Source organism: Bos mutus, chromosome X (assembly GCF_027580195.1).
Source record: "Bos mutus isolate GX-2022 chromosome X, NWIPB_WYAK_1.1, whole genome shotgun sequence".
Classification (NCBI taxonomy): Eukaryota; Metazoa; Chordata; class Mammalia; order Artiodactyla; family Bovidae; genus Bos; species Bos mutus.
Window position 1 is genome coordinate 107774511 of NC_091646.1, and position 18253 is coordinate 107792763.

Sequence of the window (18253 nt, forward strand, 5' to 3'; positions counted from 1 at the left end):
ATTCATCAGGTGGCCTTTTCTTTTTCTTGATAGCTTCCTTTGCTGTGCAAAAGCTTTTTAGTTTGATGTGGTCCCATTTGTTTATTCTTGCTGTTATTTCTTTTGCCTTACTAGACATATCCAAAAAAATATTGTTAAGACTGATGTCAAAGAGTGTACTGCTTATGTGTTCTTCTAGAAATTTTATGGCTTCAGGTCTTACATTTAAGTCTTCAATCCACTTTGAGTCATTTTTTAATATAATATGAGGAAATAGTCCAGGTTTATTCTTTTGCATTAATTGTCCAGTTTTCCCAACACCATTTATCAAAGAGGCTATCTTTGCCCCGTTGTATATTCTTGCCTCCTGCCGGAGTGCAGCTCCAGCAGCTGGGGAATCAACCCAAAGGGATGGGCGGTGTCGGCGAGTAACGATGCAGCTTCTCATTTACTTTTTTGGACTGCATATTTATTTCAAGCTTAAGATTCTCTTTTATACTTTTACAAAAGCATTAGGTCAGAGGTTTGACATTTTCAGTTCCCCCTGACCCAGATTTGTTGTCTCCATAAATCATTGTTGCCCCTCAAAAGGAGTTCCTGCCTCAGTGATTCTCTTATCTACTTCTTCTCATGTGTCCTTGTGAATATGTTATAACTCATGCTAATGTCTGGGCTGCATACCACATTGCTCAGTTTATTTCTTATCTCTCTAAATCCTGTTTGCCCTTAGTATCCTGAGCTCACTTTCTCTTAAAAAGGCTTCTAGCTATTAATATCTCTAAAGTTCTTAATTTCTATAAGCTAGAGTAAAATATGGTAACATTATAGTAAAATATGGTAACATTATACCAGAGAAGGCAATGGCAACCCACTCCAGTACTCTTGCCTGGAAAATCCCATGGACGGAGGAGCCTGGTAGGCTGCAGTCCATGGGGTCGCTAGGAGTCAGACACAACTGAGCGACTTCACCTTCACTTTTCACTTTCATGCATTGGAGAAGGAAATGGAAACCCACTCCAGTGTTCTTTCCTGGAGAATCCCAGGGATGAGGGAGCCCGGTGGGCTGCCATCTGGGGTTGCACAGAGTTGGACACGACTGAAGTGACTTAGCAGCAGCAGCAACATTACAACATTCTTTAAATCTTTAACTTCTGACTATTTTTAATTATTCCTAAGCCCTAAGTTCAGCAAACCTCTTTGCCATAAACATTTCTCTTACAAATAGGTTTCAGATAACAATCTTCTCCATGGCCTCAAGCTGCAGCCTACATGCTCATTCCGTAACATTCTTTGTAAAGATCCTTGAACAAATGTCAATGGTTACTTTATAAATTATTTTCTGGGCACAAATGCAGAAGGCTCTATGCTTTCTCATGCTTCTCTCAAGAACAATAAGCACCTTAATATTCTTTTCAGTCAACTCAGCCAAGGAGAGGAAAAAACAAGTCAGAATCACAAGGCCTAACTCCTTCATCCCGGGTCCGTGCCTGCAGGACAAAGAGAGGGAGTTGGGGCCGTGCCTCCATTTTGTCAGTAATGCCTCATGCGGCTCCTGGCAGCCTCCTTGTGTTGTATATACCCCATATAAATGTGGGTTCATTTCTAAGTACTCTATGTTGTTCCATTGATGTATATGTCTGTTTTTGTGCCAGTACTATACCATTTTGATTACTGTGGCTTTGTAGTATAATTTCAGATCAAGGAGCATGATATTTTATGTTTTGTTCTTCTTCCTCAAGATTATTTTAGTTATTTGAGATCTTTTGTATTTCCATACAAATTTTAGAATTTTTTTCTGTGAAAATGCCATTGGTATTTTGATAGAGATTGCACTGAATCTGTAGATTGCCTTGGATAATATGGTCATTTTAACAATATAAATTCTTCCAATCAGTGAGCACAGTATGTCTTTCCATCTCTTTGTATCATCTTCAGTTTCTTTCGTTAGTGTATATAATTTTCTGAGTACAGGTCTTTTCTGTCCTTAGGTAGACTCATTCCCAGGAATTTTATTCTTTTTGATGCAACTGTGAATGAGATTGTTTTCTTAATTTCTCTTTCTGATCTTTTGTTGTTTATGTCTCTGGTATAATTTCTATGTCAGAGTTCTTTAGTTGCAGGCAACAGAAATTGATTCTGAATAACTTAACTTGAGCAAAAATAGGGATTTTTGGAAAAATACTGGAGTTGCTTCAAAATACATGAAGTGCTCCAAAATGATGCCTCAGGAGTGTCAGGAACTGAGGAAGCTTGGGGCATTTGGGTAATGGAAACTCAATCTGTATAGTCCCTATTCAGGTTTTAAAATTCAGGCACAGAGAATATGATTATTCCATTAAGAAATATGGGATATCTTTTCAAAAACAAGGTCAGTGAAAGAATGCTGGACAAACCAAGAAGTAGTTACCAAAAGAGATAAGACAAAGAGAGATGTCAACATCCAAGTGGCTTGCTTAGGCCTTTAAAGATGAATAAATCTGGATCTGAGAGAAGAAAGCTGGACTGGGATAAACAAATTAGGAGTTGTAAGGATAATTGAAGTCATGGGCATCTTAGAGATTGCCTAGAATGAAAGTGAGTGACCATGTACCTCTCCAGTTCCATTATCTGAGGGCAGGGGTGCTTACTGGAGTAATTTTAACTAGAGAATTTTTTCCTGCTTTTTAGAGGACATGGTATTCCCAGTGACTGGGAACTGAATCCAGAATGTGGGAATGTAACTGTGCTGGAAACATTCTGTCTCATAAGAAGTATTTATGTGGAGATTTTAATAGTGTAACTTCTTTATGTCAGTTATCCTTTCTCTAACATTTATTATTTATGTTGCACTTGGTCCTATTCTAAGAATATTATGTGTGTCACCTTATTTAATTCTCACAACAAAACAATGAAGTAGTTATTATTATCACCATGTTTTATAGATGGCTTCCCTGGTGGCTCAATCAGTAAAGAATCTGCCTGACATGCAGAAGACCACCTGCAGCACAGGAGGCCTGGGTTCGATCCCTGGGTTGGGAAGATCCCCCGGGAGAAGAAAATGGCAACCCACTCCAGTATTCTTGCCTGGAAAATCCCACGGACAGAGGAGCCTGGCAGGCTACAGTCCATGGGGTCACAAGAGTCAGACATGACTTAGCAACTAAACCACCACCATTTTACAGATAGGTTACTGTAGTCTCAGGCATTTAAGTAATTTTACTCAAAGTCATGTTGCTAGAAAGCAATGGAAATGGAATTTAAGTAAAGCCTGTCAGAGTTCAGACATTTTTACTATCAAATGATACCGCACTACCATCATTAGCTATAGTTTAGGATTATTGAGCCCTTACTATGTACCATGTCGTGTACTGAATACTTCATATACAAACTTCATTTAATCCTCATAATAGCCTTTTAAGAAAGGTGGTGATCACCTGTTGTTATAAACTGTCATTATCCCTGTTTAATAGTTGAGAATCTGGGATTTAGAAATGTTAATTCCATGGTTGTCACATAGTAGGTGGTAGAGTCAGGGCCTGAACACATCTATTTGATTCCAAAGCCTATGTGTTTCACAAATACACTCTATCAAAAATACCTAAATCTTAAAACAGTGGCTCTCTTCCCTGGCTATGTGTTAGAATCACCTTGGGAACTTAAAAAATTGGTGCCAAACCTCACCATCAAAGATTCTGATTTAATTGATCAGGTAAGCACAGTACCTGTGTGCTTGTTTTTTGTTTGTTTGTTTGTTTGGTTTTTTTTAAGATTTTACTCATTTATTCAATAAACATGTAATGGATGTCTTCTGTATGCCAAACAGTTTCTAGGCATTTACTTTCTAACAAGATGTATATCAGTCAGCTATTGCCACAGCAATATATAACAGCAACCACAAAATCTCTGTGGCATGAAAAGCTAAGAATTTATTAAGCATTTATTCTTACTGTTTTGGAGGTCAGCTGGAATTTAGCTGATTAGGCAGAGTTCTGTTGGGCATCTCTGATTTGGGCTGAGCTAACTGTCTTTCTTGCTGCAGGACTGTGAGTAAACTAGGGTGGCTGTACTGCATGTATTTCTCATTCTTAGACCAATGGTTTGTTTCTCTCATGGCTTGTGTCATGCCAGTGGCAGAATCACATGTATAGCTGTGCAAGCATATTCCAAGCCCCTACTTGAGTCACATCTGTGTACAAGCTATTACCCAAATCAAGTTTCAGAGCTGAGCTCAAAGATAAGAGGTGGGAAAATGTTTCATTTCTTTTGTGTGGACCTGCCAAATTCATGCCAAAGGCTGAGAATTGGGGGCAATAATTCAATTAAAGGGGGAATAAGCCAAATACATGAGAAAATCCTTATGTGAATTAGAAATGGGTAAGTAACATTGCAACAAAAAATTTCAGGAAGGTGGTGTGAAGGTAATTCTAATGTGCAACTGGGATTTAGACGACTGATCTTGCAGTGTTCAACCCGGAAAGAAACCTGGGCTAACATTCTCTCCACCGTATTGAAAATAATAAAACAGATTCAGAAAGTAGAAGAATCTTAAGGAACATAGAGGTAGATAGTTATAGAAGTGGAACTAGGGCTTGGATCTCCTAACTCTCTAGAGTGTTTCTCTTATATCACAGTATTCTAATCTGTGGTCTTAGAATTCTCCCTTTACCAATGGTACCAAGTTGGCTATGTTGTAGAAGGACACAGTCATTCTTATCTTGACCACAGACATCAGAGGTATACTCCCTAAACCCTATCCTTCCCTTGGTAATGTATTTTAGAGCTCAATTTGACATTCCTCATATTTGTACTCTTCAAAAGTGTGTAGACAGTCTATCTTCTGTTTAGTTTTTTTTTGTCTTCAAATTGAAGACTGTTAATTTTGGTCTGTCTTCCTGTGATCTCCTAATACCACCCTAGCTCTCTACTTGTTTATTAGGCCTTCTCATTTCCCCAGCTCTGCAATGCTTTGAGTAGTCTTTCTTGAGTTGCTTTTGTACTCTGGGCTTCTACCAGGCCTTACAGTAATCATTTCTGTTTTGGGTTACAATTTTCTTGATTTGCCAGGATGTACTATTGAAAGAAATGAAAAGATATGGGACCTGCTTGCACCTGGAGTTTATTGTATGAACAGAAAGGTGAATAACTGAATGAGGTAAGAGAGGGTATAATCTTCATTCTCTTCCTCCTACTTCTTCTCATGGACTTTGAGATTTTTCTGAATCTTTAAAGTTGTGTTGTATGTGTAGAGGTATGTGTATTTAAGGTATTACATGGATATAGAATTTACCCATTATAATTTCTCTGTAATTTTTGTGTTTCCCAAAATGAGGGGGAAAAAAAACCAGAAAGTTTTGTTGTTTATACTGTTTTCCATAGTCCCCAAAGCATTTATAATCATAAAAGACTCTAAGTCTCTCCTTTTACTGTAATCACAGATTTTCACAGGAGACAGCACAAAAGAGTCAAGAGTGAAGATTGCTGAACTCCTTCCCGTTGTGGCTGATTCCTGAACTCCAAGAAATGTTTAGTTATGGGGAATAGAAACTTGTTATCTTCAACAGACCACTCACCTGCTGCCCACTTCTGTGACATTCTAATATCTGCCTCTCCAGACTCTGCTTCCTCCCACCCACCTAGTCACACCTCCCATCTATGTCTCACCCTTACCTACAAAGGTGTGCAAATACTAAAAGCCTATAGGAATGTGGATGTGTATGCATGTGTGTATGTGTGTGTACATGCATTTGAATGTAGGTTATTGTATATTTCTGTTGAACTAATATCAGCAATGCCTTATTCTTTCTTGTTAAGTTAAGCTCAACAAGAGCTCCAACAGAAGCAATAAGTTAATGTTCAATGGAAAACAAAACACCAGAAACAGTTACTTCAAATAATGAATGCCCCTTTAAGTTCATGCCTAAAAATTTCCTTATTTATCATATAAATAGTAATGTTTACACCCTAAGTATATTCATAATTGTGTGGAAAGATCTTAGGTTTACTTTATGTTGGACATTAGCTATAAAATACCTTTTTAATCAGTTAGAATAGACATGAGGTGGCTTTCTTTGTTGTATTTCTAGTTGGGAAAAACATGAATGGCTGTAACAGTGTGGCTAAATTTGTGTGTATTTCATGTTTTGGTATGAAGGTGTATTTGGGATACTGTTAACCCCAACTCTTCCTCCCACAGCTGCTTCAAGTTCTCTGGCTTCATTTTCATGGAAGGAGCTTACAGGCAGATGTCTATTCTGTTTTACTTTTTTCTGTTTTGGGAATAGTGCCTCCTGTGAACCCTACTCATCCTAACTTCTCCCCCATATCTTCCCCCATATTCACTGGGCAACAAACAATGTTTTGTTTTTTTTTTTTTTGATAATGTTCATGAAGTCCCAAACTGTCATAGCAAATAGGACTTTTATATCCTTTAGAATAAGTATTCAAATCCTAGGAGGACCTCTGATGATGGTCAAAGCAACAAATATACGGGACTTTATGGATACAATAAACCAGTCTGCTTCTGAAATGATCTAGACAGAGTCAACAAATTACAACTAGTGGGCCAAATCCAGCTCGCTTCCTGTTTTTATAAGTAAAGTTTTACTGGAACCAGCCATGCTCATTCATTTACATATTGTCTATGGCTGCTTTCATACTAGAATGCCAGAGTTGAATAAAGGCATACTTGGTTTTATTGCATTTCACTTTATTGTACTTCACAGATATTATGGTTCTTTACAAATTTAAGATTTGTGGCAACCCTGTATTGTCAGATGACGATTAGCATTTTTTTACAATAAGGTATTTTTTAATTAAGGTATATACATTGTTTTTTAGATATAATGCTATTGCACACCTAGTAGACTACAGTATCGTTAGTATAACTTTTATATGCACTGGGAAACCAAAAAATTTGTGTGACTTGCTTTATTGCAATATGTACTTTACTGCAGTGGTCTGGAATTAAACCCACAATATCTCCAAGGTATGCCTGTAATTGCAGCAGAGACCTAAAAGCCTAATCTGTTTATGAAATTTTATAGGAAAAGTTTGAGAACACTTGAGATCAGCATTCCCCAACCTGAATTCTACAGAACACTATTTTCCAGAAGTTAATAATTTTGCTTTTAAAAAAGGGTTCCTTAATCATTTAAGTCTAGAAAATATGGATTAAACAAAAGTCAAACAGCCTACTTTTTTAAACCATTGATTTGCTCAGAGCCTTTCATATGCTAATATGCATTGAGAAACTAAAAAATGGAATAGAAGGTGCATTTGCCTTACCTTATTTGACCACAGGACAACTTTTTCATAGCTCTCCTATTAATATCTTGCAAATGTTCCATGAAAAACTTATTTGGAAAATTCTAGCTTGGATATTCACTTAACAGAAGTTAGAGCTTGATAACTGACTCCTTGGATTATTTATTTTAGTTGCAGAAAGTTAAAAGCTATGTGGTATAATATTTAAGCACATAGGCCATGGCCTCAGACAAACCTGAGTCTTAATTTAAGTCTCTGCCATTTACTTGCTTATGAATCTTGGACAAATTACCCAGTGCTATAAGCAGAACTGGATACATATTTGTGGGGTATGGTGCAAAATGAAAAGGCAGGATTCCTTGTTCAAAAATTATTAAAAAATTCAAGATAGGAACAGCAGTGCATTAGAGAAAGTATGGATCCTCTGAGCACGAGGCCTAAGCACAGACTGCATACCCATGAACGTATAACCCTGGTTATAAGTTTTCAGTTTCCTCAACTGTAAAATGTGGATAATATCTATTTCATGGGATTATTATGATAATTAAATTTAAAATATATGTAAAGGGCCTAGAATAGTATCTGACTGGAGAAGGCAGTGGCACCCCACTCCAGTACTCTTGCCTGGAGAATCCCATGGAGAGAGCCTAGTAGTCTGCAGTCCATGGGGTTGCGAAGACTCGGACACGACTGAGCGACTTCACTTTTCACTTTCATGCATTGGAGAAGGAAATGGCAACCCACTCCAGTGTTCTTGCCTGGAGAATCCCAGGGATGGGAAGCCTGGTAGGCTGCTATCTATGGGGTCACACAGAGTCGGACATGACTGAAGCGACTTAGCAGCAGCAGCATAGTATCTGACACAGAATAGGCATAATAATCGGCTTGTTTTGTAATTCAAAAGCAAGCATTTATAGCCATTTTCTTTTTTTTTTTATTTTTTATAGCCATTTTCGATAAATTTTTATTTAGTGTCTACCACGTTCCAGGCACCAGCTAGGTACTTAGGATACTATGATGAAGAAGACAGATAAGATCCCTGTTTTCATGTAGATTAGTGGGAAGGACAGTTAAAAAAGGAAACAAAACAATTATAAATTGTGATAAGTGCTACAAAGGGAAAACAGAGTCCTGGGAAAGGGTATAGTAGAGAGGATTTGCTTTAAATTGGGTGGTCAGAGAAGTCCTCTCCTAGCAAGTAATGTTTAAGATCTGAAGGATGAGAAGAGGATCTCCATGGGAAGAGCAGAAAAAAGTATTTTCCAGGCAGAGAGAATAGCTGGTGGAAAGGCTCTGAAGTGGGAAAGAACATGGCATTTGTGAGAAACTAAAAGTAAGCCAGGAGACCCGGGTCTCCTGCATTGTAGACAGACGTTTAACCCTCTGAGCCATCAGGGCTTCCTTCCCTGGTGGCTCAGATGGTAAAGCATCTGCCTGCAGTGAGGGAGACCCGGGTTCTATCCCTGGGTTGGGAAGATCCCCTGGAGAAGGAAATGGCAAGCCACTCAAGTATTCTTGCCTGGAAAATTCCATGGACAGAGGAGCCTGGTAGGCTATAGTCCATGGGGTCGCAAAGAGTTGGACATGACTGAGCAACTTCACTTCACTCAAAAGTAAGCTAGTATGGCTTTAGTATAGAAACTGAGAATGAGAGTGATATAAAACAAGGCTCGGGAGCAAAGTAGATAGGGCCCAAGTTGTCGTATAAGGTAAGGATTTTGGATTTAATGTCAAGTGCAATGAAAAGCTCTTAAAAAGTTTTGGGCCAGGGCAATGACATGATGTGATTGATATTTTTAGATCATGTTGGCTGCTTGTGTGGAGAGGAGCTCTTGATGGCAAGAGTAGATGAGTAGGAGGCTGTTTCACCGGTTTAGAAAAGAGTTGATATAGTGCCTTGTACTTGGGTGGTATTTGAGGATGTGGTGATAAATAATGGGTTGGAGGCTTGTTTTGGAGATATGAATGCTAAGCCTTGCTTATTGGATATGGAGGATTCAAGGGGGAAAAAGAAATAATGACTCCTGACATTTTTGTGAGAAACTGGGTGGCACCATTTAACCAAGACGAGATGTCTGAGGAGGGTTTTTTTTTTTTTTTTTTCTGGGGAGAGGGTAGTGGGAAGTGGAATAGAAATCAAGAGCTCAGATGCATGAAGTTTGAGGAGCCTTTGAAACATCTGAGTAGAGATGGAGGTGATGGTAGTATTCGTTATAGTTATTTGTACTGTTGTCTAGGATTCTGTGATTACTAACTCTTGGTGTCACCTTATTAGATACTGGGAAGTATTTAGAAAACATCTAAAGGAAAAATACCTAAAAATAAGAGTCAATAGATGGTAGCATTGTGGATAGAGACAGGACTGCTTGTTGTAAAAAAGAACACTGTATATCAGAAAAGCCACCATGCGGAATTCCTCAACAAGATAAGTTTATTGAGATGGAACATGTGTTTGATCCTGATGAAGAGGGTTCTATCTCATCCCAAACTGTGGTGCTTCAGGGATGTGCTGGGATTGGGAAAACAGCTGTGGTACATAAGTTCATGTTTGACTGGGCAGCAGGAGTGGTTACTCCAGGCAGATTTGACTATGTCATTTATATCAACTGCAGAGAGATGGCCGTTTTGCTAACCTTAGTGGTGCTGACCTGATCAATAACACTTTTCAAGATACAGGTGGACCAATCATGGACATTATTCTTGTATATCCAGAGAAGCTTCTGTTCATTCTTGATGGATTTTCTGAGCTTCAGTACTCTGTCAGTGAACAGGAAGAGGATCTTAGTACCAATCCCCTGGAAAGAAAGCCAGTAGAGACTCTGTTACACAGTTTCATGAAGACAAAACTGTTTCTTGAATCCTCCCTCCTGATAACTGCCCAGCCTATGACCATGAAGAAGCTTCACTCTCTGTTAAAGCAACCTATCCAGAGATCCTGTGGTTTACAGATGTTGAAAAAAGAGCATATTTCTTGAGTCAGTTTTCAGGTGCAAATGTAGCAATGAGAGTCCTTTATGATCTGCGAGAAAATGAAGGCCTTGACATTACGTCTTCTCTTCCCATCACCTCCTGGATGAGTCACAGGAAGATGGAGGCAGGACTCTTACGAGGTCACGTCAGACCATGACTGATACGTATCTTGTTTTACTTTTCCAACTGTCTCAACACCCTTACAAGAATCTTGGTGTGGAAGGGACAAATTTGCCGGTGGGGCCTTTGCTCTTTGGCTGTGGAAGCACTACAGAACCAGCAGGTTCTATTTGAAGTCAGTGACCTCAGAAGACATGGGATAGGAGTATATGATACCAATTGCACTTTTCTCAATCACTTTTTGAAAAAAGTTGAAGTTGTCGGTGTCTACACTTTCCTTCACTTCAGTTTCCAAGAGTTCCTGACTGCTGTGTTCTACACCCTGAAGAATGACAGCAGCTGGATGTTTTTTGATCAAGTGGGGAAAACATGGCAAGAAATCTTCCAACAGTATGAAAAAGGATTTTCATCATTAACAATACAGTTCTTATTTGGCCTCTTACATAAAGGAAAGGAAAAGGCTGTGCTAACAACTTTTGGGAAAAAAGTGTCTCCAGGACTTCAAGAAGAGTTACTGAAGTGGACTGAGAAAGAAATAAAAGATAAACCTTATAGGTTACAGATTGAGCCAATGGACTTGTTTCACTGTTTGTATGACACTCAAGAAGAAGAATATGCAAAAAGGATAATTAATGATTTAAGGTCAATTATATTGCTTCAACCTATGTATAAAAAATGGACATTCTGGCTATGTCATTCAGTGTGAAAAGCAGTCATAGTCACTTGTCAGTGTCTCTGAAGTGTCAGCACCTACTTGGATTTGAATAGGAAGGTTGAGCCTCAGCGTTCATGCCACCAACATTGACACTTAATAAGTGAGTATATTACTATCTTTTCACCAGTGTCTTGGCCTACAGAAATGATCGGCCTTCTTGTTTATTTCAAGTATTCAGGCACATGATCATTTCTAGCATTGTCAATAAATAAAATGAATTATCTTTGCTTTTCATACTGTTTGTCAGTCAACACAATAAGGATTTATTGAGTATTGCATATTGAACACTGGCCTAGGCAGACACTGAGGGAAAGCTAACATTTTTGAGTACTTACTATGTGCCAGGCACTGTGCTAGCCACTGTAAATGTGTGTCTATTAATCTTCACTGTCTCTTTGTGAAGGTGTTGTATAATTATAAAAGGTAATGAGCATATAAATCATTAAGATTATAATTGAGTACTCTGCTATTTTGGTGTTGATGACTATTTTGGAAAAGGTTGTAAACTTAAAGTTGAATTGGTCCTCACTCTTCTCTACATGTATTTCATCACTGAGGCCTCATAGAGCTCCAGGTTGATAAGGGACAGAGCTTACTCTGTATATATTGCTATAAGGCACTCCTGTGTATATTGCTATGAAGCCTGAGTTCTTTCTGCCAAACTGACACCTATGTGGGGAGTTGAGAGCTGGAGTTCAAAGAGGCTTAGGTAAACCACTTACACAATATGTACTCTGTATACTGCAAAGTACAGCTCTACTGACTGACTCAAGAAAAATGCCACTGGTCAGTCTGTTTTCAATACTCAGGTTAATATGGACAGTGCCTCTCTTTTAGTTGTGGGGTCAGGTTAAGGGTAGGGGACCTTGAGAAGGATGACAATGGGCAGAAGGCTCAACTTGGAAAATGAGTTAACCCGAGTCTTCTCTCTGGTAATTGTTAGTTCCTCAGTGGGCAGTAGCATAAAAATGGAATTGAGCATGGGGTGTATGTGTTTGTGGGAAGTGAGGGGGGCAGGGAGGTACAGCAAGAGTTTGTGTTTGGGACCAGAAAGGAAGGGGTAGAAGTTACCTGGACTTGGAATTATGAAAGACCTTGGCTACCATGTCTTCATGAATTCATGACAGCTTCAATCCAACTGTATATTATAAAGTAAAATAATAGACAATATACACTGGGCACAATATACAGTAAGCACTGATGGAAACAAAAAAGGGTTTTTGTTCATTTGGTGTTTCCCGAAAATCAGCCTTAGATGGAGTCTCCACCCCTCAACCCATTACCTTTATCAGAGGGCTTAAATTCTTTTCAAAATTTAACCAAATAAAACACCAAAAGCCCACGAAAACCTCTTCTTCAAGGCGTGTTGATTAAGTGAGAGTGTATTGCAGTTGGTCCTTGGACAACAAAGATTTGAACTGCACAGATTTTTCTCAATAAATGTGTACTACAGGATTGAGGCTGATTGAATCCTCAGATACAGAACCTCCGATATGGAGGGATAAGAAGGGCTCACTCGAAAGTTTTATGCAGGATTTTCAACTGCAGGGGTGTGGTGCCCTTGATCTTCACATTGTTCAGTGGTCAACTGTATCGAATTTGCCTAGCTCTCAATTACTGTCATTAATTCTTCTGAGTACTGACAGCCAAGAATCAGTTATAGTGTACATATAGTTTGAGCAAGTCACTTGACCTCTCGGAGCACCTGCAAAATGGTGATTACATTACCTGTCATTGGATTAAGGACAAGATAAAATAAATTGTGTGTAAAGTGCTTACCTCAGTGCCTGGGACACAGTACCATGACTTTGGAGTCAGACAGACCTGAATACTTAACTTCATTCTGTTCCTATTTGACTTTGGGCAAATTACTTTTTGTGCCTTGATTCCTTATCTGCAAAATGGGGTATTAATTCCTAAGGTTTTTGTAAGTTAGTACTAAGATGACAATAGAAGCCAAAATAAGCCTGTTACTTAAAATTTTGCTTTAATAATTTTAAGTTATTTTTGCTTTCTCATCTTGTAGGACCTTCCAGCTGCACAATTTGCCAGTCTGTCCACTACACTTGCTTTGCCAAGCACTGCATAATCCATACTGTAAAATCAAAGACCTGAAGTAAGTTGGACCCTGCTTTAAACTCTTAGGTATTTGCAGGTACTCCCATCTGATTGGACTTGAAAACAAAGTATAACTGGCACTGAGCTTCTTCATAGCAGAGCAGCAAATGAAAAGATATGCTACAAGCCTAGAAGGGGTAGGGAGTCAGGCAGAGATCTCTGCCAACCCTTCCTGCCTCTTCCCCTTTTTTATGTGTTGCTTTTTGCTGTAGCAAGTGGGTGTCAGGCTGTAATACCTAGAGGTTTGTGTCTGGTGCCCCTTCTGGACCTGCCTTACTCCATCCCCAGCCTTTTCCTTCCAGACTCCCAGTCTTCCCTTTGGTTTCCTTTTCTCTCCCTCCATTCCTCACCCCCACCCTCCTCCTCAGTTATTCCCCAAGTGCAATTGCTCAGAAGCACCCACCCCACACCCTGACCTTATGTTCTCATTCACTCTCAGGTCCCTTTGTCTAGTCTGTCCACATCATAAACACACAAATAGGAGCTGCCTTGGTTCCCCACCTCCTCCCCACACAGATTAGTGTCTGCTTTCCTTCCTTCTTGTCCCAGAGGAAGAGGTGGCCTTTCCAAACCCACCCAAGCCAGTAAATTCACTTTTAATTTTTTTGTACTTTTGTGAGCATTTATTTTACTTCATATAACACAAAAAGTATATAAAAATATAAAGGCTCTTCAAACCCTTACCCCATATGGGTGCCCCATACCCCACCCAACCCCATATACCTACTTCTGCTTCCCATCCTCTAATCCTGATTCCACCACCCTCCCTAGTTAATAGCTTGTTTGCTAAATGTCTTCCCAGACATCTTTCTTTTGCATATTCAAATATAAATCTATAGCATAAGGCACACATAAATCTGTAATATACATAGCATACATAATCACAGAAGTTAATGGAACTTTTATTTCACACACAAAAACACAATGGCACTCATATTTTTTCATTGAATAGTACAGTGGACATGCCTCCAATACAGTATGCAGGATCTACCTCACAGTCAAGGGTCCTTGAAGAAGAGCCCCCCTCCTCAGTAACTGCACTTCCTCACTTCTGCTCACTCCTCAGTCCTCGCAATTGGGCTTCTGCCCACCCCCCACCCAGATTGGCTTAAAGATCAGACATGGCCAGACCCAGTGAACACTTTTCCTCTCTTAGTGTCCCACCCCTTGCAACTTTCTTCCCCGTTTCAACTACTCCCAAGTATTTCATTGCCTCCATGGTTCCCAATCTGTGCAGTTTTGCCGTCCAATATAAAGATATTTTTGGTTGTCAAGAGTTGTTTTGGTGGGTGTGGAGTGCTACTGGCATCTAGTGGGTAGAGGCCAGGGATTGTGCCAAACATCCTAGTGTATTGGACAGCCTCTTGAAACAAAGAATTATCTAACTTCAAATGTCAAATAGTTCTGAGGTTTGGAAACAGTGCCTAAGATATAAACAAGCCCAAAGAAATTTCTGACAAGTGGAGAATAGAGATCTTGCCTCTAATCCTGATGACTGTTAACATCTGCTCTAACCGGATATAGCCCAAAGTCACATCCAGTTACTGCAGAGGTGTCCCAGGTTATGACAGCTTCAGTATCTAGGTCAACAGTTCCCAGGAGATGTCCAAGGTGATGTCCATTTGTCTCAGTTTGATCCATCTTCCATCTGTGGGCTAAAACATACATTTAGCGCCCCTCAACACAGCTTATAGGCATCAGATGGGGAGATGCACACCATCCTCCCCCTTCTACCCCCTCCCTCTGGAAATTGATTTCCCATCAGGGTATGTTCTATTATGCATTTCTGAATTTACTAGGAACTTTGTAGCCAGACTCCCCTCCCACTGTAATCTGGTGATGGGGGGAGAAAATCTCAGGATGGCATCATCCTTTGTTCAGTGGTCTGGACCAGCAAACCCTCCAGGCATTGCTAGTTGCTGACTCACCTTGGAAGTGGCACAAGTTCCCTGTTCAGATCTGCCTGTCCCCAAGTGGGGACTGGGGAGGATTCTCCTCTCATGAGGCTGAACGGTGATAGCAGTCCTTGTCTGCAGCTGGTGCTGGTGTCCTCTGTACAAAGCCCTGGGGATTCCCTTAGGGGTGGTGAATCTCTGCCCTGTTGTAAGCCCAGGGTTAACCTCAGGTCTGCTTTAATTGTTTCTCATGTAACTCTCTCAGAACATGAATGAGCTTCTTGTCCAATTCATTCCTGGAGCCTTGGAATGCAGGAATCCCTACTACCCATCACTCTCTGATGCACCTCACCAGTCAGTTCCAACATCTTCTTTGATGGTTTACAATTTGCAACTTCTCTTCTGGTATAAATTTCTGGCTTGGCAAAAATCCGGTTGCCCAGAACAAGAACTTGCTCAAGTTAGCTTAAGAAAAAGAGGATTGCTGTGGATTTTCACTCAGCAAAATTGCAGGAAGTGGAAAAGTGGTCAGGCTGTCACTGTCCATCTCTGGGGTCACAGGATCAACCCTTCTCTGTGCCTCTCTGCCCCCTGGGCCCTCACAGCGTCATTCTCTAAAAGACACCTGGTCTCTGGAAAGGACACAGTTCTGTTCCCCCACAGCCAGGGCCAGGTCTCAGCTGTGGCCTCAGTGTTCATCACTCTGATCCTGACCCCGACTCCCAGTGACCCACTGCTTTACTTCCCAACATCATCTGGACTATGGAATCTGCTTCTGTTCAGATTCTCAGAATATTTGGCTCAGGATGGGTCACATGTCCCATGTGAAAATGTTTGGCTCAGGATTGGTCAAATGTCCATTCCTGGTCCAATCATTTACAGCTTAGTGTGGGGGCAGGGGTAGGGAGTAGGAGTGTTATATGCTGGCTGCCGAGGTCCAACAGATACTAGGGGTAGGAAAAGAAATACAAACAGAAGCTGCAGAAGTTCTGGGGTGTGGATACTTGCTCAGTCGTGTGTGACTTCTTTGCGACTCTATGGACTGTAGCCTGCCAGGCTCGTCTGTCCAAGGAATTCTCTAGGCAAGAATACTGGAGTGGATTGCCATTTCCTTCTCCAGAAGCTCTTCCTGACCCAGGGGATTGATCCAGGGTCTCCTGCATTGCAGGCAGATTTCTTCCTGTCTGCACCACCAGGGAAGCCCCTGGAACAGAGAGGGTCAAGAGGATGGGAGATGGGGTAGGAGTCGGGAGGTGTAGACTTGTCTACACCCTCCCCGACTCCTACCCCTCCTCCCCTAACCTCATTCTCCCTCTCTTCCCCTGACTCCACACCACACAGCCCCCTCCCCCACCTTTTCCCCCTCTGAATACATTTTTGTTTCACATTTCTGAATTCACTTGAGGGCTCTGTAGTCAGATACACTTTCCACAGTGGAAACAACTTCCCCTCAGTGAAAAATTCACAGACTTACACCAAGGGCAGTCCCAATTCCCAGGCCTGCGAAATACTGGAAGTCTTAGCTGCTGAAGGGGATCAGAGTCGCTCCTGTATCCTTCTTGAGGGTCTACTCCTTGGATCCCTCCATCAGACCACAAGCTAAAATCAGAGGATTCCCAGTAGGGAGATGTCTGAAATGAAGCTCCTGCTGTGAATGGTGCTTGTGGTGGAGATGTGGATGGGGATGGTGTTGGTGCATCTGAGAAGGGGGATGAGGGGCATGAGTATGAGTATGTGAATGAGGCAGGGAGCTGGACAGGAAGGGGTTGAGGTGAGACTGTTGCCTCGGGCTTGAGCATCCCAGAGAAAGAATACATGGCTGTTTCCACTGACCTAAAATCTCCCTCCCTCTGCCCGCCAGAGGTGTAATTTTTCTGGTCTACAACTCCAAGAAGCTGCATAAGGTCTACACTCAGATCTTGTGCCCCCTCGGCAGCTTCCACCCCCTCTGCATCCTCCTGTTTTCCTCCTCCTGTGGCTTCAGAAGCTGCAGCAGTAGTAGCAGTGGCCCCTGTCTCCTCCTCTTCACTTGTTCCTTCTGTTCCAGCCCCACCGGCAGTGGCCAAGCTTGGCCCCTCTGCGACTGGCGCCTGGGCTGACTGCAGCTCCTAGAAAGAAGTGAGCAGAGTTGCGACCTGCCCTGACATGGTGGGGGCGGGGGGAGGCGGGGGGAGCAGGGGGGGCTGGGCAGCAGGACGGAATGGGCGAGCATGGGCGGGGATGGGCTGGGCTGGGCTGGGGCAGAGGCTGGGCTGGGGCAGGGGCTGGGCGGGGGAGGGGCAGGAGCTGGGCGGGGGCGGGGCGGGGCGGGAGCTGGGCGGGGGCGGGGCGGGGCTGGGCGGGGGAGGGGCGGGGCTGGGTGGGGGAGGGGCTGGGCTGGGGCAGGGGCTGGGCGGGGATGGGCCAGGCTGGGGCAGGGGCTGGGCGGGGGATGGGCTAGGCTGGGGCAGGGGCTGGGCGGGGGCTAGGCTGGGGCGGGGGCTGGGCGGGGGCTGGGCTAGTAATGGTAATCTCACGGTCTTAAAGAGCTTCCACTTCAGGAGGTCCCGCTCTTTCTGCACTTCCGCCAGGGTGGCCTGGGTCAGCTGCAGCCGGAAGGCCGCCTCCTGGCGTTCCACCTCGTGCTGTGCCGCGAGCAACGTGAAGTCTGAGGCCAACGCCTGAGCTGCCGACCTGTGCAGCCCGGCGAAGTCATGCAGCCACTGCACCCTGTGCCTGTGTAACTGGCTCTGCTTGTAGGCAAAGCGCACGCCCAGGGCCAGGCTGCTCCAGGCACAGGCTTCTTTGGCCTGGCTGGGCACCAGGCGGTCCTCCAGGATGGCCCTGAGCTTGTCCTCCACCTTCTCCCAGGAGAGAGACACATTCTCAAGGTAGAACTCAGGGCCTTTGGCGTGCCTGGACATCCTCTCGTTGATGAAAGCCATCACTTTGCCATGCCGGAACCCACTACTGAGGTCCTCAGATTTCAAGGCCATGACGACTGAGTACCTTTGGGGCTTGGCTGGCTCTGTGGGGATGAAAGAATCAGTCCTCCTCCCCTCCTCCACCCCATGAATCTCCGCTTCTCCGCTTGCCTCCCCCCTCACCACACACCCTCCTAAAGACCCTTTGCCCTGCCCCAGGACACCTCCCACCAAGCCTCACCTCCTGGCCAGTGAGAGTACAAGCCAAACAAAACCGCCTACCACACTCAAAAGGTACCTCTCTCTCCTGG

At 42.5% G+C, this 18253-nt stretch overlaps 1 protein-coding gene across 1 annotated transcript; it reads right to left on the reverse strand.

Moving 5' to 3' along the window:
* Positions 1–16421: 16421 nt before the first annotated feature.
* TEX13B (testis expressed 13B) lies at positions 16422–18014 on the reverse strand. Its single transcript, XM_070366615.1, is given in 2 exon segments — positions 16422–17147; positions 17556–18014. Coding segments are annotated over 2 exon segments (1185 nt in total).
* Positions 18015–18253: the final 239 nt, after the last annotated feature.